The sequence below is a fragment of the Cetorhinus maximus genome, chromosome 13 (genome assembly GCF_964194155.1).
Source record: "Cetorhinus maximus chromosome 13, sCetMax3.hap1.1, whole genome shotgun sequence".
Classification (NCBI taxonomy): domain Eukaryota; kingdom Metazoa; phylum Chordata; class Chondrichthyes; order Lamniformes; family Cetorhinidae; genus Cetorhinus; species Cetorhinus maximus.
This window is the reverse complement of record NC_135891.1, coordinates 30,046,081-30,067,034: the sequence shown is the minus strand read 5'-3', so window position 1 is coordinate 30,067,034 and position 20,954 is coordinate 30,046,081. Positions and strand designations below refer to the sequence as shown.

The window sequence follows — 20,954 nt, the reverse complement described above, 5'->3', positions numbered from 1 at the left end:
CCGAGGAATGTTGTATGTCCCGGAGATACCTGTAATCCTGGGTGGATTCGAAACATGAGAGATGAAACTTCAGTTGGAATCCACGTGGGGTTAAGTCGGAGACAGTCAGTCACTGAGGAAGGAAACATGGCTGTGGAAGCGAGCTTTGGTAAACACCTTGTCAAACACAAGGAAGGAAATGGAAAGCAAGAAGGTGAACAGGGCAAAAGAGACAAAACAGAAATCCTGTTGGAGAGAAGAGCAGTACTTCTTCAAGGTTAGCATTCCTGGAAGAGAAGTGGCAGTGGATTAAACACTAAGATAAAAGCAAAATACTGCGGATGCTGGAAATCTGAAACAAGAACAGAAAATGCTGAAAATGCTCTGAAGAAGGGTCATATGAACTCGAAACATTAACTTTGTTTCTCCCTCCACAGATGCTGCTAGACCTGAGTTTTTCCAGCATTTTCTTTTTTTGTTAGTACACAGGGCCTTGTTCTTTGCAGACAGAACATATATGTACATTAGTTGTTTCAGCTAAACAAAATAAGTGACAGCCATTCGCTGGTCCAGGCATTGGCTCATTCCTCAGGGCAATCAGTCGAGCTGCCTAGTTTAAATTTCAATCAATGCCTGGCAGTTGACTGACAGTCACCATTTGACCAGTGCGTTCTCCATGGCAATGCCTCTACCAATCAGAGTTCACTTACCAACCAATCAGCATTCTCTTCCCATACAGTATCAATTATTGTTCCTTTTACCTTTGGTATTCCTGTGAATTGTCCTGATAAGTGCAAGTTGAGTTTTTTTAGGCTGATGTCCTGTGTCAGTCCAGTCTTTTACATGCCTTTGTTCAAAACCTGATTTAAGACCAATCCAGAAATGGAACTTATTCTGGTAGTGTAATGCCAAAAGCAGGGCAATTAAATCACATTCAGACCTGACTACAAAATTAATAATAAGACAGATTCATTCTGCAGATAGTACTTTATATGCATGTTTTCAGAATTTCTGGAATTATGTGCACCTTGTCAAAATGGTCATTGGTGTAATTGTTAGAGATGGAAATAATAACTGAACTTGAATTGATGCATCAACAAATTGCAGTATCAACAAATTGCAGTATGTTGTTGATATTTATCAGCCCTCCACTTTTTTCTCTCAGGCAGCATTTAAGTGACATCCAGCAAGAAGGTTCCCACCATCAGCTGGATCCTGAATGGCTGCTGCAACACACAAAATGGCCACCAGCCTTCTGTGCAGTGCTGAAGATAGTGGTTATTTGCTTGTATATTGCCATCTGCTGGCCAATTTTTTCCCCCTTTTTTTTGATGTGTTCCAAATTCTGGAAAAAGCTTTGTTGTGTTGCATTATAGTACAAATGCCTGGAGATTACTGTTAACTTTTTTTTTTGCATTAAATTAGATCTGTTAATTCTGTACTTGCACAGGCATCAACAAATTCAGGAGTCCTCACCTGTGGTTTGTCTTTTATATCCCCACACGTTGTTCTCCCCACTGCACTGCGGTGCTCCCCCCCCCCCCCCCCCCCCTTTCTCTCTTGTTGGTCAACTATTTGAAGCAGTGAACTGTTGAGTTATACGTATCAATTTATTGTAACAAGTTTGCCTCCATTACCCTAATCCTGTTGGGTTAGAGGGAAAAAGAATCAGCCAGCGTTGTTGAATGCTATCTAGTGACCCCTTCTGTAAGTATTTGCAGATGGAGGGTGAAGATATGATCGTGTTTTGCTGATCCCCTTAGGTTAGAAAAGAACATTAATAGTCTTTCTCCAAGAAAACAATGTCTAAACTATGGCTCACAATCAAGAAGTGGTCCAGTTCTATCTGGTCTGTGAAACCAAATTAGCATCCTTTGTTGTTGGTCCTTCTGCAGCACTGCTATCTGCTCAGTTTTAAATCTTATGGTAGAAGGTACCTCCTTGAGGTCAAATAGCTTTACATTTATACAGCTTGTAGGGATTTAAAGGTACATGAGAGTATGTCTTCTCATTACATGTGGCTATGAAGGGATTTTTGTAAAAAAGAAAAATGCAGAGCAAGGCCGTCATTTGTTGCTTATCCTTAATTGCAGTTGAACTGAGTGGCTTGTTAAGTCATTTCAGAGGGCAGTAAGAATCAGCTATGTTCCTGAGAGTCTGCAAAGACATGTAGGCCAGACTGGGTAAGGATGGCAGATCTCCTTCCCTAAAGAACATTCGTGAACCAGATGGGTTTTACAACAATCAATAATCGTTGTCATAGTCACCATTACTAAGACTAGCTTTACATTTCAGGTTTATTAACATTCCAAGTCCTCCCCTGCGTGAACCCTTCTCTTCCTCCCCCCCCTCCCCCCCCCCCCCACCCCAAACCCTCAATTTAGTTTAAAGCCTTCTCTACATCCCTAGTTATATAATTCCCCAGAACACTTGTCTCAGTGCTGTTCAAGTGAAGACTGTCCCAACATACAGTTCCCTCTTTCCTCCATAGGTGCCAGTGTTCCATGAATTGAAACCCAGTTCTCCAAAACCAATCTTTGAGCCACACATTCAACCCTCTGATCTTATTTACCCTATGTCAATGTGCCCATGGCTTGGTTCTGTCTTTCAATTTAGCTCCTAGTCGTTCATACTCCTTTAGCAGAACCTCTTGTGTGTCCATGTGGACCATGGCGACTAGATCCTTCCCCTCCTATTCCCAAGCTCCTTTCCAGACCTAAGGCACTGTCTTTAACCCTAGCACCAGGCAGGCAACACAGCCTTTGGGACTCTTCTCACTCTTGGCTGCAGTGAACACTATCTATCCCCATAGCTTTACTGTCTTCTACTAGTACTACTATGTTCCTTTTATCTCCCCCAACTTGAATGGCTGCCTGCATCATGTTGCTGTGGTCAGTTTGCTCGTCATTCCTGCGCTCCCTTGCCCACACAAGTTGGAAGAATGTCGAACCTGTTGGACGAGTGCAAGGGCTAAGGCCACTCCATTGTTACCTTTTGGATCCTCATACCTACCTCACTTGCAGTGACATCCTCTTGTCCCTGAGCACAGACCAAATTAGAAGCACCTAGCCTAAGGGGTGTGACTGCCTCCTGGAACTAAGTATGCAGGCAACTTTTCTCCTCTGCATCGCAGTGTCCAAAGCTCAGGCTCCAGCTCATCAATTCTGACATGAAGTTCCTTGAGCTGCACTGCTGATGTGGTTGCTGTAGATCACACAGGTGTCCAGTAGCCCTCACATGCTACAACTGCAACACATCACCCCTGCTATCTTTTTTGTTTTATTTAACTAGTTAAGTTTCAGGTTTAGAAATGTCACTTATTTATTAAGTAGTTTAACTAGTTAAAGCTATAAATTTAATACAGTATTTTTAACAACCCCCGCACCACTCCAGCTTACCAGATAAACCTACTGCCCCAGTAAATTAATGCCTCTTGACATGTTCTGTTCTGTTTTACTTTTATTCATACACTTCCTGTTATAGTCACCTGATTGAATTATTTAATTTCTCAGCGTTCAAGGAGGAAAGAGTTAAAATGCTCTCCAACCAATCGCTTACCTACTCCTCTCTGACGCCACACCTAAGATTATTTTCAAATGTGTACCTCCAACCTGGTTTTACCTCCCCACTGGTCTCACTCTGTTCTTGTCCTCTGTGCTTTGTTACTGCTCTTTTATGCTCCCTGCTGGTCTTGCTCTGTTCACGAAATTTAGGAGGATTTTCCAAAGTGCAGAGGGCCAGCAAAATAAATTGTACCTAACCTCCTTCCTAAAAAGTGCACAACTGGTTGTGTTTCTGTTGCTGGATGTAAGAGCTGTATTGAATATTTAAAATATGCTTACTGATTTCCATTTTGCAGAACACAAACAGCTAGGGACTGTATCAGGGAGGCAGTAGTGTAGTGGTAATGTCACTGGACTAGTGATCCAAAGACCCAAGCTGATACTCTGGGGGCACTGGTTCAAATCACGCCATGGCAGCTGGTGGAATTTAAATTTAAATCTGGAGTTAAAAGCTAGTCTCAATAATGGTGACTATGAAACCGTTGTCAGTTGTCATAATGGCCCAACTGGTTCACTGATGTGCTTTAGGGTAGGAAATTTGAAATAAAAACAAAGTGCTGGAAAAACTCAGCTGGCCTGGCAGCATCTGTAGAGAGAAACAGTTAACATTTTGGGTCCAATATGACTACTTCAGAAGTAGTAGTTCCGAAGAAGAGTCATATTGGACTCAAAACATTAACTCTGTTTCTCTCACTACAGTTGCTGCCAGACCTTCAGAGCTTACTTCAGACGTCCAGCATCCACGATATTTTGCATTGATATCAGGGAAGGAAATCTGCCATCCTTGCCTGGCATGTGACTCCATCCCACAGCAATGTAGTTGACCCTTAACTCTCCTGTGAAATGACCTTGCAAGCCAATCAGTTGTATCAAACTGCTACAGAAAAGTCCATAAGGAATGAAACTAGACAGGCCACCCAGCATTGACCTAGGCATCGGAAACAAGAACGACGTGCGCAGCCTTGTCATCCTGCAAAGTCCTCCTTACTAACCTCTGGGGCTTGTGTCCCACAGACTAGCAACAGCTTGACAGTCATACACTCAAAATCATACCTTGGAGAAATTGTCCCAGACTCTTCCATCACCATTCCTGAGTATGTCCTGTCCCACTGGCAGGACAGACCACCAGAGGTTACGGGACAGTGGTATACAGCCGGGAGGGACTTGCCCTGGGTACCCTTGGCATTGACTGCAGACGCCATGAAGTCTTATGGCATCAAGTCAAACTTGAGCAAGTCCCAGGGCCAGATGGATTGTTTCCGAGGCTGCTGAAGGAAGTCAGGGAGGAGAAAGCAGATGCTCTGGGGATGATTTTCCAATCTTCACTACATACAGGGGAGGTATTGGAGGACTGGAGAAATGCAAAAGTAGTTCCATTGTTTAAAAAGGGATCAAAGGAAATGCCAAACAATTATAGGCCAATTAGTCTTACATTGGTCGTGAGCAAATTAGTAGAATCAATCCTGAGAGATAGGATTAACTGTCATGTGGAAAGGCATGGACTAGTCTGGGATGGTCAACATGGATTTGTTAAAGGAGGGTCTTGCCTCACAAATTTGATTGAATTCTTTGAGGAAGTGACAAGAAGGGTTGATGAAGGCAGTGGATGTTGTGTACATGGATTTTAGCAAGGCATTTGACAAGGTCCCACATGGCAGATTGGTCAAGAAAGTAAAAGCCCATGGGATTCAGGGTAATGTGGCAAACTGGATAAAAAGTTGGCTTTGTAACAGGAAACAAAGGGTAATGGTCGATGGATGCTGTTGTGATTGGAAAGTTGTCTCAATTGGTGTTCCACAGGGCTCTGTGTTGGGACCCTTACTGTTTGTGTTATATATTAATGATTTGGACGCGAACATGCGGGGCACGATTGGGAAATTTGCAGATGAGACAAAGATTGGCTGAGTAGTGCATAGTGTAGATAGTCATAATCTCCAAAACGATATAGATGGGTTGGTGGAGTGGGCGGTAAAGTGGCAGATGGATTTTAACATTGAGAAGTGTGAGGTCAAACAGTTACAGGGATTACAAAATAAATGGGAATATACTAAGAGGGGTAGATGAAGTGAGATATCTTGGTGTACAAGTACACAGGTCCCTGAAGGCAGCAGTTCAAGTAGACAAGGTTGTATAGAAGGCATATGGAATGTTCTCCTTCATTGGCAGAGGTATAGAATATAAAAGTAAGGATATAATGTTGGAATTGTATAAAACACTGGTGAGGCCACAACTGGAGTATTGTGTGCAGTTCTGGTCACCACATTACAGGAAGGACGTAATAGTCTGGAGAGAGTGCAGAGGAGGTTTACAAGAATGTTGCCAGGGTTAGAAAAGTGTAGCTACGAGGAGAGATTGGATAGGTTGGGGTTATTTTCCTTAGAACAAAGAAGGCTGAGAGGGTGACTTGATTGAGGCGTACAAAATTGAGGGCTATAGATAGTGTGGACAGGATATAATTGTTTCCCTTGGTGGAGAATTTTAGAACCAGGGGACATAGATTCAAGATAAGTGACAGAAGGTGTAGGGGGGACATGAGGAAGAACTTTTTTATGCAGAAGGTAGTGGGTGTCTGGAATTCACTGCCCAAGTTGGTGGTAGAGGCAGAAACTCTAAACTCTTTTTTAAAAGGTACCTGGATCTGCACCTAAAGTGCTATAAGCTGCAGGGCTATGGGCCGGGTGCAGGAAGGTGGGATTAGAAAGGGCACCTGGGTTCTGTCAGGGCCACTGAGCTCCTGACTTCATTACAGTCTTGATCCAAACATGGACAAAAAAGCTGAACTCTCTGATGGACTATGCCCTTGATATCAAAGCAGCATTTGACAGTGTGGCATCAAGGAGCCCTGGCAAAACTGGAGGCAGGAAGACAATTCTCCACTTGTTGGAGCCTCACCTAACACAAAGGAAAATGGTTGTGGTTGGAGTTTAATCATCTCAGTCCCAGGGATTGCTGCAGGAGTTCCTCAGAGTAGTGTCCTAGGCCTAACCATCTTCAGCTACTTCATCAATGATCTTCCTTCCATCATAAGGTCAGAAGTGGGGATGTTCGCTGACTGCACAATGTTCAGCACCATTCACGACTCGTCTGTGTCCATATGCAATAAGTCCGAGACAACATTCAGGCTTGGCCTGATAAGTGAGCAGTAATATTCGTACCAGACAATTGCCTGGCAATGACTATATCCAACAAGAGAATCTTACCATCTCCCTTGACATTCAATGGCATTACCATTGCTGAATCCTACACCATCAACATTGACCAGAAACTGAGCTGGAATACTGTGGCTACGAGAGCAGATCAGAGGCTGGGAAATCTGTGGTGAGTAACTCGCCTCCTGACTTCCCAAAGCCTACCACCTACAAGGTGCAAATCAGGAGTGTGATGGGATACTTTCCACTTGCCTGGATGAGTGCAGCTCCAGCAACACGCAAGAAGCTTGCCACCATCCAGGACAAAGCATCCCACTTGATTTGGCACCTTAAGCATGCACTCCCTCTGCCACCGCATAATGGCAGCACCGTATATTATCTACAAGATGCACTGCAGCAACTCACCAAGGCTCCTTCAACGCTTTCCAAGCGTGACCTCAACACCTCAAAGAACAAGGACAGTAGGTGCATGAGAGCACCACCACCTGCAAGTTCCCCTCCAAGTCACACACCATCCTGACTTGAAACTATCATTGTTCCTGCACTGTCACTGGGTCAAAATCCTGGAACTCCCTTTAACAGCACCGGGTGTACCTACACCACATGGCCTGCAGCAGTTCAAGAAGGCAGCTCACCAGCACCTTCTCAAGGGCAACCAGGGATGGGCAATAAATGCTGGCATCGCCAGCAGCGCCCACACGCTGCTTGTTTTCAAATTACCAGGTGGGAATAAAAGCCATGATCAAATTTAAAATAATAAAAAGGAACTACTGAACAATGTAGGAAACTGCATGGGTCAGAAAGGTTACAAAAAAGTTGAAAAAAGACCTGATAAGAGAATGGGGAGAAAATGAATAATTGTTTTTATTAAAAAAAAGCTCTTCAAACAAAACAAAGAAAACAGTAAAAATTGAATTGAACATAGAAAACAAGTTCCCTCTTGAAGTGTGCCTATAGTGTAGTGTATTCTTTACCATGATTCATCTCAATTTCCACATGAAATTCCCTGGGGTAATCCCTGGGGAAGAGAATGTGTGGAATAGCAAAGATTGGGTAACACAGGGAATAGTCTTTCAACTGTAAATAATATAAAGGAGCTTCAGTATCAAAGACAGTTAATCAATGTGAAAGTTAGAGAGCCACTCATGAAACGTGGGGTGGTATTTAATAACATCGGCAGGTTCCTCGCCTGCCAGCTGAGGGCCGGCAAAAGCCTTACGTCACCACCTTTGGGGGAAGCCTACTGTATTGAGTGCCAGTCAAGCACTTAATTGGCCAACAGCAGGCCTTCCCAGGGATCAAGAACCCTGGGGTCCTGCTCCCAGAGAGCTGAGGGCAATGTACCCATCTGCATCCCAGGATCAGCGAGGGACCCCAGGACATGGGTGAGTCAAGTCGTCTTTTTTCAAGTGATCATCAGGCTTTGTAACCTTTCTGACCCACCATGGATGCGGGGGAGAGAAGGTTTGGCAGCCAAGGCTGACTGGGGGGGCGAGGTGGGTTGGCTCTCAGCAGGGACCCCCTTCCTGATGCTGGGTCCCTTTTGAACAAGACTTCCTCACCCCTGGGCTTCCCATGCAGCAACTATTCATGAATGAGGCCTTTAAATGGGCACTAATTGCCTATTTAAGAGACTCAATTAGCGACGGGGTGGGAAGGTTGTACGCCAACCTTCCTGCCTTGAGGTTAATCGGGGCAGAAGTGGGAAGGCTGTGGGATTCCCATCAGGCACCCTCCTGCCTGATTAAATGCCTCCCCACTTCCAAACATGGCATGGGGGAGAGCATTAAATTCCACCCATGGCCATGTGAAGATCAGAGTCTGATGCCAGTGAAATAATGAGAAAATCCAAAGGTAAATAGTTTTCGGCCACCTTGTGTAACATAAACGTTTTTTCAAAGAATGAATCTGCAGAGTATTTGCAGAATAACTTATTGTGCATTACATACACTGTGAATATACTTTCATTAGGTTAACAGTAAAGGATCTTCAGTGCCAACCACTTTTAAAAGCTGGATTGAACAAAACTATCACAGTAGGGTGGGAGAAGGCTCATGTGGAGCATAGATGCTAGCATGGATCTGTTTGGCTGAATGGCTTGTGTTGAACTATAAATACTTTATGAAGGTTGCACATAAGGAGTCCAACAGGATTTTTTCCTTTAAGCACCAAGTTGTTGATTTTGAATAGTGTGGCCTCATAGAACTGGTTTTTTAAAAAAAAAACACAGCCAGAGAAGGAACTAAGTTTGTGGCTGAGAATCATCAAAATTAGCCTGAGTAGGAAGTGAAACTGGGTCAGGAGATGAGGTAAAACATTGTATAAAAAGACACAATCTAGTTTGATCAATATTAGATTAGAGCTGGTATTAAATGAAAATGAACTAAGGCAGACCATTGGAAGCCCGATGAAAAGAAATAGCCTTGTACCAACTGTCAGTGTTACATGTGCTTCTGGCTTACTAAAATACAAAATAAAGGCCACTAAACTCTTTTAATTTCTTCATCTTGGCTACCTTGTGCAAATGTGTAACATGTTGGAGAAGTGGGGCTTTGGATTTGAGATTTTTTGAATTCATCATAGTTGAACTGTAAAATTAGAACCTTTTATCTGTTTTCCTTTAATCCAGTAAATTAAAATGCCTAAGTAAACTGCACAGCATTGATGACACAGCGAAACCAAGGAAATGGAATTCTATTGGACCCAGTATAAAACTACTGCGTTGCTAGGGAAGGAGGGTAACAGTGAAAAAAGGTAGATATGAGCAGAAATAGGATTTGGGATTATTGGAAATGCAGCAAGGGCTGGAGAGTTTCAGCTATGAAGAGAGACTGGATAGGCTAGGGTTGTTTTCCTTAGAGTAGAGAAGGCTGAGGGGGGTTCCTGATAGAGGTACACACAGTTATAAGGGGCATAGATAGGGTAGATAGGAAGAAACTTTTCCCCTTAGTGGAGGTGTCAATAGCCAGGGGGCATAGATTTAAGGTAAGGGGCAGGAAGTTTAGAGGGGATTTGAGGAAAAAAATTTTTCACCCAGAGGCAGGTTGGAATCTGTAACACGCTGCCGGTTTGGGGGGGGGTGGGGGGGTGCGGGTGGTAGAGGCAGGAACTCCCACAACATTTAAGAACTATTTAGATGAGCACTTGAAATGCCATAGCATACAGGGCTACAGGCCAAGTGCTGGAAAATGGGATTAGAATAGATAGGTGCTTGATGGTTGGCACGGACACGATGGGCCGAAGGGCCTGTTTCTGTGCTGTATAACTCTGTCTATGTCTAAGGGAAAATACTGATGATGGGGCTTCAGGTGCTAGATGGATCCTGCCTGAAACCATTCCTGTTACTATTGTGGAATGCAAGGGTAGAAGAAAGAAATTGTTTTATACTCTAGAAACAATGTACAGCATGATAGACCAAGATGCATGTAAATGAGGTGAAGGTGATTAGAAACCGGTGAAGAGCTAAAATGGAAAAAAAATTTCAAGTTGCAGAAATATTAAATACAAGCTTTAAATATGTTAGGAGATGACACTAAATTGCACAGGGGAGCAGATTCAAATACTGGGGAAGATGCAAATAAACTGAAGGAATGTGGTTAGATTGGCAAGGTGGGCTGGTGATTAGGACAAAGGCATAATTTTTTTATTCATTCGTGGGATCTGGATGTCACTGTCTAGGCCAGCATTTATTGCCCACCTCTAATTGCCCTCGAGAAGATGGAGGTGAGCTGTTGCCTTGAACCGCTGCATGTCATGTGCAGATACAACTACTGTGTTGTTAGGGAGAGTGTGTCAGGATTTTGACCTAGGAACAGCGATATAGTTCCAAGTTGACATCAAGTCCATATCGATGATTTGGATGTGGGGACCAAATGTACTATTTCCAAGCTTGCTGACTACATGAAACTTGGTGGGAATGTGAGTGGTGAGGAGGATGTTAGGCTTCAAGGTGATTTAGACAAGTTGAGTGAATGCACGGATGCAGTATAATGTGGATAAGTGTGAAGTTATCCACTTTGGTAGGAAAAATGGAATGGCAGAGTACTTAAATGGTGATAAATTGGGAAAGGTTGATGTACAAAGGGACCTGGATGACCTTGTACGCCAATCACTGAAAGCAAGCATGCAGGTGCAGCAAGCAGTTAGGAAGGCAAATGGTACTCCCTTGCATCTGCCCCTGTCCTTCGAGGTGTTAGAAGTCACTGGTTTGGAAGGTGCTGTTAATGGAGGCTTGGTGAGCTGCAATGTGTCTTATATATGATACACACTGCTGCCACTGTGCATAGGTGGTGGAGAGAGTGAATGTTTAAGGCAAATGGTATGTTGGCCTTCATTGCAAGAGGACTTCAGTACAGGAGCAAGGATGTCTTACTGCAGCTGCACAGGGCCTTGGTGAGACATCTGGAGTATTGTGTGCAGTTTTGGTCTCTTTACCCAAGGATATACTTGCCATAGAGGGAGTGCAATGTAGGTTCACCAGACTGATTCCTGAGATGGCAGGATTGTCATATGAGGAGAGATTGGGCTGATTAGGCCTGTATTCACTGGAGTTTAAAGGAATGAGAGGGGATCTCATTGAAACGTATGAAATTCTGACAGGCTGGGCAGACTGGATGCAGGGATGAAGTTTCCTCTGGCTGAAGGAGTGGGAGGGGGGTGTCTAGAACAAGGGGTCACAGTCTCAGGATATGGGGTAGGCCATTTAGGACTGAGATGAGAAACTTCTTCACTCAGGGTGGTGAACCTGTGGAATTCTCTACCACAGAAGGCTGTGGAGGCCAAGTCACTGGGATATGTTTAAGAAGGAAATAGATGCCTAGACTCTAAAGACATCAAGAGGTATAGCATTGAGATAGAGGTTCAGCTCTGATCATATTGAATGGCAGAGCAGGCTCGAAGGGCCGAATGACCTCCTATTTTTCTATGTTTTTATGTTAAGTCACAGCGGTCTGTGGCTTAGAGGGAATCTTGCAGGTGGTGGTATTCCCTTGCATTTGCCCCTGCCCTTCGAGATGTCAGAAGTCACTGGTTTGGAAGGTGCTGTTGATGGAGGCTTGGTGAGCTGCAATGCATCTTGTATATGATACACACTGCTGCCACTGTGCATAGGTGGTGAGAGAGTGAACGTTTAAGGTGGTGGATGGGTGCCAATCAAGTGGGCACCTTTGTCCTGGATTGTGTCAAGCTTCTTGAGTGTTGCTGGTACTGCAATCATCCAGGCGAGTGGAGTGTTTTCCATCACACTCCTGACTTGTGCTTTGTAGATGGACAGACTTTGGGGAGGTGATTTACTCGGTAAGGAATTCCTAGCCTCTGACCTGCTCTTGTAGCCACAGTATTGATATGGCTAGTCCAGTTCAGTTTCTTGTCAATGGTAACCCCCAAGGATGTTGATAGTGGGGGATTCGGTGATAATGCCATTGAACGTCAAGGGGGTGATTTAGATTCTCTTTTGTTGGAGATGGTCATTGCCTGGCACTCCTGTGGTGCAAATACTACTTGCCACTTAATCAGCCCAAGCCTGAATGTTGTCCAAGACTTGTTGCATATGGACTTGGACTGCTTCGATATCTGAGGAGTTGTGAATGGTGCTGAACACTGCAATCATGTGCAAACATCCCTACTTCTGACTTTATGATGGAAGGAAGGTCATTGAAGCAGCTAAAGATGGTTGGGTCAAGGACACTACCCTGAGGAACTCCTGGGGTGATTCTTGGAACTGAGATGATTGACCTCCAGCAACCACAACCATCTTCCTTTGTGCTAGGTATGATGGGGACAAATGCTTAGTAATATTAAGAGAAATGGGAAGCGGGAAAATAAACTGAACTAGTTCATCTGTGATCACATGAATAGTTGAGACCAATGGCATTTTCAGTTCAAACAGTGTTCGAGGGCAGCGAAATGAAGTTGTACCAAAACAGTGGGAAAAGAAAGGAAAGCAGATTCTAAGGGCAGGAAGGATGACGATTGGCGGGGAGGAACAGAAGGAACTTTGCCACTGTAGAGCACGGAGTTGAATTTTTACCTTAGTGAGTGGGGAGCAGGGAGATAACTTGTGCCTTTGATACCCGGGAGACAGTACAAATTATATTTTGGAAGGTGGGGTGGGTGGTCGTGGTGTAATTGGTGCTGAGTACTTCCTGCCTGGAAGTGTGAGGAAAGTTTGTGGTAAACTATTTTAGTTTTCTACCTCCTAGGGCAACAGAAAAGAATGGTGTGTTTGCACTGCCAGAGTTTAAACTCTGTTTAGCCTTTTTTTTTTCTGCCAATATCACTGGTTTTGGACTAGCTTAAGGGTGGGAGTAAAGTTTCATTTATAGTGTTGGCATGAGGTGGTTTAGTACTTTTATGTTCTTTAGTTTTGCTGTGTTGGCAGTTGTCTTTTGAAATTTTGCAGCCAGCTACAGATGCCTTTTAAGGGTATCAATTTGGCAAATTTCAGTCCAGGTGCTTTGGAAGAGTGAGTTAATTATTCACATTAAAAATTACATTTACGTAAAAACAATTAAATCCTTGTCGTCTTTATCTAAAACAACATGGATGCTGTTTCAAAAATTAAGCTAGTCCACAGTGACACTAGCTGGCAAGAGCATGTAGTTACAATCATTAATTTTGTTAACTTTCAGTTGATCAGAAAGATACTGTTATGTAATATTAGATGGTGCCCCATTGTTTTCCATGTCATGTAATGTTAACATTTACAACACCTTTTACAGGTGCAGTACCTGATGAATATCAGACCATCCACTACTTTGAATATATAATCAGTGATTCTGCGACACAATGTAGGATAGGGGAGGGGTTAATTGTGGATGGGTCACTGAAACCAGCAGGTGTGTGATAGGTGAGGAAACTAATTGTTCTTGGAATTTATATCCAAAGGGAGGGGGAGGGTGGGAGTGGGGGAAGAGCCTTGTGGTTCTTTGCAAAATTGTGTAAAACTCAGCTTAATCTGAGTTTAAAGGTTGATGAAAATATGTGACAGTTTAATAGTTCCAAGCTGTTCCTTGGATTTAGCTGTGTGAAGTCTTGATTCCTGGAACCTGGCTTAAAAGTCCAATATGAAAAGCCCTTTTGTTGCTAAAGTTTGTATCCTTTTCACTGCACAGAATAGTTGTTGTGATCTGATTTTCTATGTAACACTTCATCATTTTGTCATTTGGGTTTTTATAACAACAACAGAAACTTGCATTTATATGTCACCTTTGTAGAAAAATGCCTACGGCAATTCATTGAGACATAAATATAGTGATGCCAAGCCAAAAAAGCAGTTATTAGGGATGACCAAAAGTTTGGTCAAAGATGAAGCTTGTAAAGAGGATCTTAAAGGAGATGGAAAATGTCAGAACATAGGAGTTTAGGAAGTGAATTTCAGAGTATAGAGCCTAAACAGCTAAAGATGTAATTGCCGATGGGGCAGAAGGAGGGAAGGATACACCTGAGGCTGGAGTCAGAGATAGAGAGTTCACTGGGGTTGTGAAGCAATATTTGCAGTGTCATAGGTGCAGTTAACATGAGGGTGAGAATTTTAAATTTGATACATTGGAGAACCAGGAGCTAATGTAGGTCAATGAAGACTGGGATGTTGGAAGAGCAGGACTGGCATGAGATAGGATGTGAGCAGTAGAATTTTGGATGTGCTGATTTTTAGCAATTGAGTCTGTAGATAGATATGGCTTGAATAAGGATTTTGGTGGCAAGACTAGGACCAGCTGATGGTACAAAGATGAGGTAAGCTGTCTTTCTCCTGTAGGGTGATGGGAAGGACATGGGGCCAGAAATTCAGATGAGTTGGAGGATGCCAAGGTTGTGGACAGAGTTTCAGCCTGAGACACTGGCCAGGCAGAGTGATTGAAGTTTGTGGCAAGTGTATGGAGTTTGCAGCAGGGCCAATGGTAATGGTTTTAGACTTTGATGTTCAGCTGTAGAAAATTGAGACTCAAGACTGTATATGAGACCAACATTCTAATGGCACTGAGGCAGTGGAAGAGTCAAGAGTTGATGGTGAGGTAGGCCTGGTATCATCAGCGTACGTGTGAAAATCATGAATGTTATTACCGATGGTATGTAGACATGGAAACTCAGTTACACTGCCCAATTTTGGTTTTGAAATAAAATCTTTTGATCCATCTTCCTGCAGTTTCCAGTTTCCCTCCTGTCAATGCAGTAAAGGCGTTCAGTGGCATTGCCATCGCTAGGTACCCCACTGTTGGTGTCCTGGGGGTTGCCATTGACCGGCGGCAGATCTGGACTAGCCATGTGAATCCTGTGGCTGCGGGTCGGGGGGCTTTGAGTCCTGTGACGAATGACTCACCTGGCTCCCTGGGGCCTGTCTGCCCTAGGTCAGGAGTGTGGCGGAGTGCTGCCTGCTTGCCTGGATGGGTGCAGCTCCTGCGGTCAGTCTGGGGGTGGGTGGGGCGCAGCCTGCTTGATTGGCGGCACATCCACTGGCTTTTGCCTCTTCTGTCATGGATTTATGAAAGGGAAATCATGTTTGACAAGCCTACTGGAGTTTTCTGAGGATGTAATTGGCAGAATAGATGAGGGTGATGACATGAAGCTTGTTGGGAATGAGTGATGAAGGTGTTAAGAGGCTTCAAGGCACTTTAGACAGGTTGAGTGAGTGGGCAAATACATGGCAGATGCAGTTTAGTGTGGATAAGTATGAAGTTAGCCACTTTGGTAGGAAAAACAGAATGGCAGAGTATTATTTAAATGGTGATTAGATTGGAAATATTGATGTACAAATGGACCTGGGTGTCCTTGTACTCTGATAAAAACAAAAAGCTAAAAGCTACTGCGGATGCTGGAAATCCAAAACAAAACAAAAACAGAATTACCTGGAAAAACTCAGCAACCACACCCTCAATGTGTCTCTCTCTCTCTCCCCCCGCGCGTGCGCGCGCGCGCGCCCCCCCCCCCCCCCCCCCCCCCACCTTAAACCAATTTATATTTCTCCCTTGCTGAAACTATGCTGCAGTTCTGCCGAAGGGCCATGAGGGCTCGAAACGTTAACTGATTTCTTCTCCGCCGATGCTGCCAGACTTGCTGAGTTTTTCCAGGTAATTCTGTTTTTGTTTTGTCCTTGTACTCTAACCACTGAAAGCAAGCATGCAGGTGTGGCAAGCAGCTAAGAAGGCAAATGGTATGTTGGCTTTCATTCTGAGAGGACTTGAGTACAGGAACAAGGATGTCTTACTGCAGCTGTACAGGGTCTTGTTGAGACCACACCTGGCATATTGTGTGCAGTTTCAGTCTCCTTGCCTAAGAAAGGATATACTTGCCATAGAGAGAGTGCAATGTAAGTTCACCAGACTGATTCCTGGGATGGCAGGTTTGTCATATGAGGAGAGATTGGGTCGACTAGGCCTGTATTCACTAGAGTTCAGAAGGAGAGGGGATCTTATTGAAACATGTGAAATTCTGACAGCGCTGGATGCAGGGATGATGTTTCCTCTGGCTAGGAGGTCTAGAACAAGGGGTCGCAGTCTCAGGATACAGGGTAGGCTATTTAGGACTGAGATAAGGAGAAACTTCTTCACTCAGGGTGGTGAGCCTGTGGAATTCTCTACCACAGAGGGCTGTGGAGGCCAAGTCACTGAATATATTTAAGGAAATAGATGTCTAGACTCTAAAGACATCAAGGGGGATGGAGAGAGAGCGGATGTATGGTGTTGAGCTAGAGGATCAGCCATGACATTGAATGGCAGAGCAGGCTCGAAGGGCCAAATGACCACCTCCTATTTTCTATGTTTCTAACAGCTTAACCTGGCAATACCCCTGTTGAGTTCAAATGAATAAAACTTTAACAGCAGTAGCAGCTGTGAGCAGTCAATAAAATGTTAAACTACATTTTATCATCTCTAGCAAAGTGCTTTAGACATCCCATCTGAACTGTAATGTATATCTCCTGGCATTGCGCTCCTGTGAATTTAACTTGGAGGGTTGAATTAAGTTCAGTATTACCACACACTACACTAAATTCCCCTTGTAGCAACCTAGTCATAAACCCCCTCCATGACAGAAATAAGATTGACTCCCTCTTCCTGAAATGGTAAACAGAAAGGTGGGGGTGGTGGTGGGGAGATGAAGAGAAGGAAGAACACTCTACTGAAAATTCTGTGCACAATATTGTTCAACACACACACACACACATTGCTGTAAAAATGGAACTTGCGTACCATGACATCACAAAATGACTTTAGCATTCTAAGAAAGGAGTCTGCAATGTAAGATTTAAAGTTAATTTTCTGATGCTCTCATCTGAAATATATATTAAAACCTCAGCTTAGACTAACTGTTGCTTTGGTAGTGTTTTGCCTGACTGATTATTGGTTCAAGCCCCGCTCCAAGACATGGAATCTGCGCTGACACTCAATATTGAGTGATTGCTGCTTATGGAAGATGCCATTTGCTTTTTAGATGGACATGAAACATCTCATGGTGCTACTTGAAGAGCAAGCCATTTTTCCAATGTCCTGACATTCATCTTTCCACAATATGGTTGGGGATGAAGAAAGTCATTCAGCCCATCTACATCCATCCAGAATGATCCTTTTTTTAAAAAAAAATCTAATTTCAGCACTCAGTTGTTTTTGATGAATTCAGTTTTCAGATTCACTATTAACCACTTTGTCGGGAGAAAGAAATTCCAGTCATTAGCCCTAAATTCCTTTTACAAGTTTAAGCCGCAATCTTATTGAATGGCAGAGCAGGCTCAAGGATGGCCTATTCCTCATTCGTATGTTTGTATGTACATTTCCTTATCCTACTCTTGTATCTTAATTTAAAGTAATATTCCAGATTTACCATTTCTTGTAACTATCTTCTAAAATAGCCTCCAAATAGTCATTCTAGGCTGCAAATACCAAGTTTCTCCTCAGTTTTTCCTCATAATTCAAGACATTTTGACAGGGATTAGCCCCATGTTTTTTTTTAAAATTTGCACTATCTCGTGGGCTTGAATGTCTGTCTTACAACTTTGCTGCTAGAAGTTGTATGCAGTACTTGATATGATCCGACTTCCTGTGACTTTTACTTTGTGGTCTAACTGTGTAGTTCAGTGTTCTGTTGGCTTTTGTGACTGCTGCCTAACATTGGTTGGATATGTTGGGCCTCAAATTTACTCATTATCCTCGGCCAAGATAAAGCAAGAAGAGTACTTCAACATTCATGGAGTATGCATTTTTTTCTTAATTGTAGTACTTAATGCTTGCAATAAGTTTCATTGTTTTGCTTTGCATATTTTATCCAACTCATTCTGCAATACTTAGGTGCCTCCTGTGGTTCAAATTATAGTTTGTGAACATTGGGAAATTTGACAACTTTTAGAGTTTCTGAAATCAACTTATTTTATGTAGACTACAGATGATCATGGTCCCAACACCGAGTCCAGAAATATGTTGTCTTGACATAACCCTTCTAATACTTGTTTTTACCCATCTAATTTTTTTCGACCAGTACCTAATGCTTAACCTGAACGTTGTCAACATTGTTTAACTGAACTTTTGGTGTGGAATTTTAATAACAGCATTGTAAGGCTTTCCACAGTCCACTTAGATTGGTGATTCAGAGCTTTCGAAGAGGTTGCCAGGCAGCATCTTCCCCTTCGAAATCCGTGCTGCCCGTTAGGTTTTTTTGCACAGAAAATTCCATAATTTTACACAATTAATGGGGCCCTAGTATGTTCTGCCCACTTTTCAAATATGGGCACCAGGCCCCCAATTAATTTGCTGGTACTGCCCCAGTATCCAGAAACACTCGCATAATGATGCTGCTACCCCAGGAATCTGCCTTCCTTTCTTTATCTCTTGCTCATCACTTTGTGATTAATGTTGTCTGTTTCTGAGAATTTGCTTGTTTTGAGCCTTTTAAGGCTGTTCAGAATTTTCATACGGCTGAGATGAAAGTTAATGAATTTATCTCTGGCTGCAGAGAGGGCATGTTGCTGATGACTTCCCTTGTGACTAATTGGAGAAGATAATTAGACACCGTATTTCCTTGCTGAAAGTTCATTAGTTTCAAGCTCATTTTTTGTTTTAGGATTTTCGATTTCCTCTGATAGTGACCTGTTTTATTGGATCTTCTCTGATCATCCCTCTTCACGTGTTCCTGCAGTCTCTTATATTTATCCCAGTGAACCATTTCCCTTTGCCTTTCCCTGCAGGATTCGTAGAAATTGCTTTTCTTTATTTTCCTTCAGGTTTATTAAATAATTTAGAGTGAAATTTGTTTACTCTGAGCTTGTAGGATAAACACATTCCAAATGCCTACATGTTCAGAATTATTCCTTTTTAAAATGTTCCATTTGTCCTTTAAAGATTAGTTGGCCTTTCATTCAATTTGTTTGTGGGATCTTATGGTGTTCACCCACATTACAGTATTATGTGCCAAGGAATAATTGGTTGTGAAACACTAGAGGATTTGCATAAATGCAAGTCTGTAATTTGTTCATCACTTTTTTCAAGGTGCTTATTTAAAAACATTCTATCTGACAATGTAATAGCACTACCTGTATTTTGTAACATTGCATTTTTTTTTCAGGCTAAGGTTATCGGAAATGAAAATAACAGCAAAGGTGGCTATCATACTCCTACTGCTTCAAGTCCAAGTGCAGAGGAAAAACTTCCACAGGACAATGCACCTTTCTGAACAAGAGCTGTTCTCTTCATACCTGACTCACTGAATCCCAAATCTACACAAATTGAATTTAGTGCTGTTGCAACCATCACTTTAATGTACATATGGTTATTTGATGCCTATTTGATGAAAAGTACAATACTGCTGATCTGCAGGAAATCTGATAACCATTTTGTTATATGTAAAACTTGAACAAAAATATTTACCTTCAGAATTCTTCTGTCAAATTTGAAAGATCATATTCCCTTTATAAAGTTATTGTCACTATTTGAAAACTAGCTTTGACTACCTTAAAACCTCAGTTTCAACAAAGTAGCAAGTACTTGGCACACTACTATTAACTCCCATTCATATCATACTAGCCTTACTTTGTGCTTTAATGCCACTTTTATATGTATGGTCCAACTCTGGGATAATAGTGGATAGAATTTCCAGTACTATTTAAGCTTGTATAGGATGATTATGTGCCACAACAGACATCATTTCAAGAGTGTGTATTTGGACAGGGATTACTTCTGCTTATGTTGTACGTCCAGCAGCTTTAAATATGTATGGTTAGTACATTTGTTAGTGATTGAAGCAAGCTGAAGTTTCTTTTTAAAAATAAAGCCAAAATACTAGCTAGTTAGAAGCTATGATTTATATCCAGTGGGCTATAAGGGATATAAATGTGAAATTTTGGTGGGTTTTAATGGAATGAATCACAATGTAGGTTTTAGTTTAGAATATTTTGATGCATTATGGGTAATATCTGACCGTTTCTATTTTCAAACAAAAGGTGGGGGTTGTTCTGTTCCATGTATGCCAGGGTATAATTGTACATTTCCCTTTCTATCACTAGAATGCTCACAATTAAACATTGGCTATTAAAGCATTCCAAAAGAATGTGTTGTTTTTTCCCCTGATTGACCTAGAAGTCATATCCCTTTCTTTCTTCACCTGCCCTCCCCACTTCCCCCTCTTTGTTAATTTTCTGAGAGTGGACAGTACTTCCAAAATATTCAAATCTGATTTTTCTGTAACTAGATGCCTGAACTGGATATTGTACATTTTTGAGTATCTGGTGGGTTGGGGGCTGGGGGTGGGAAAGCCCTGGCACATTTGATGGGCTGAATGGCCTGTTTTCAAGCTGTAACATATGACTCTGCTTATGTATACACAATGGCAGTCCAGGTACACAGTATAACTGGCTGGTCTCTATTATTGAGTTACAGAATTTACTGATGCTGTATAACTGGGTGTTTAAGCACCCAATATGTAATTTGTATTTGCTCTCCGCTGTTTTTTCATCCTACAAAAGAAAATTAAAAGAAAGCAACAGAACCATAAAGTGGTATAACAAACAATTTAACTAAAGTGTCATCAGTCGTGAATTTTATTTTTTTCATGTTAAAATTGTGTTCATGTTTTGAGTGCTGCACCATTGTAACTTTAGAAAAGACTAAACCAAGGAAACACAAAAATTGGCCCACTGGGAAAAGCTTCCTCTAAACCCCCCTCCCCGTCCTTGACCTGAACTTAATCCAAGATGGCTGCTAGGCATTCAGCTCCTCCAGAGCTCCTCACAATGCACATCAACCTGTGGCCATCTGTTGCTCTTTCTTCCCCTTAATCCTCTCTT

At 42.5% G+C, this 20,954-nt stretch overlaps 1 protein-coding gene across 8 annotated transcripts in view; it reads left to right on the top strand.

Moving 5' to 3' along the window:
• tpd52l2b (tpd52 like 2b) overlaps window positions 1–20,663 on the top strand; it is a 71,506-nt gene extending 50,843 nt beyond the window's left edge. For all 8 annotated transcript variants that reach the window (XM_078555185.1, XM_078555183.1, XM_078555180.1 and 5 more), the window contains one exon: window positions 19,238–20,663. In XM_078555185.1, the coding sequence (XP_078411311.1) occupies window positions 19,238–19,345 (108 nt within the window). In that variant the 3' untranslated portion in view covers window positions 19,346–20,663. The remainder of the gene's footprint in view (window positions 1–19,237) is intronic.
• The last annotated feature ends 291 nt before the right edge of the window (window positions 20,664–20,954 follow it).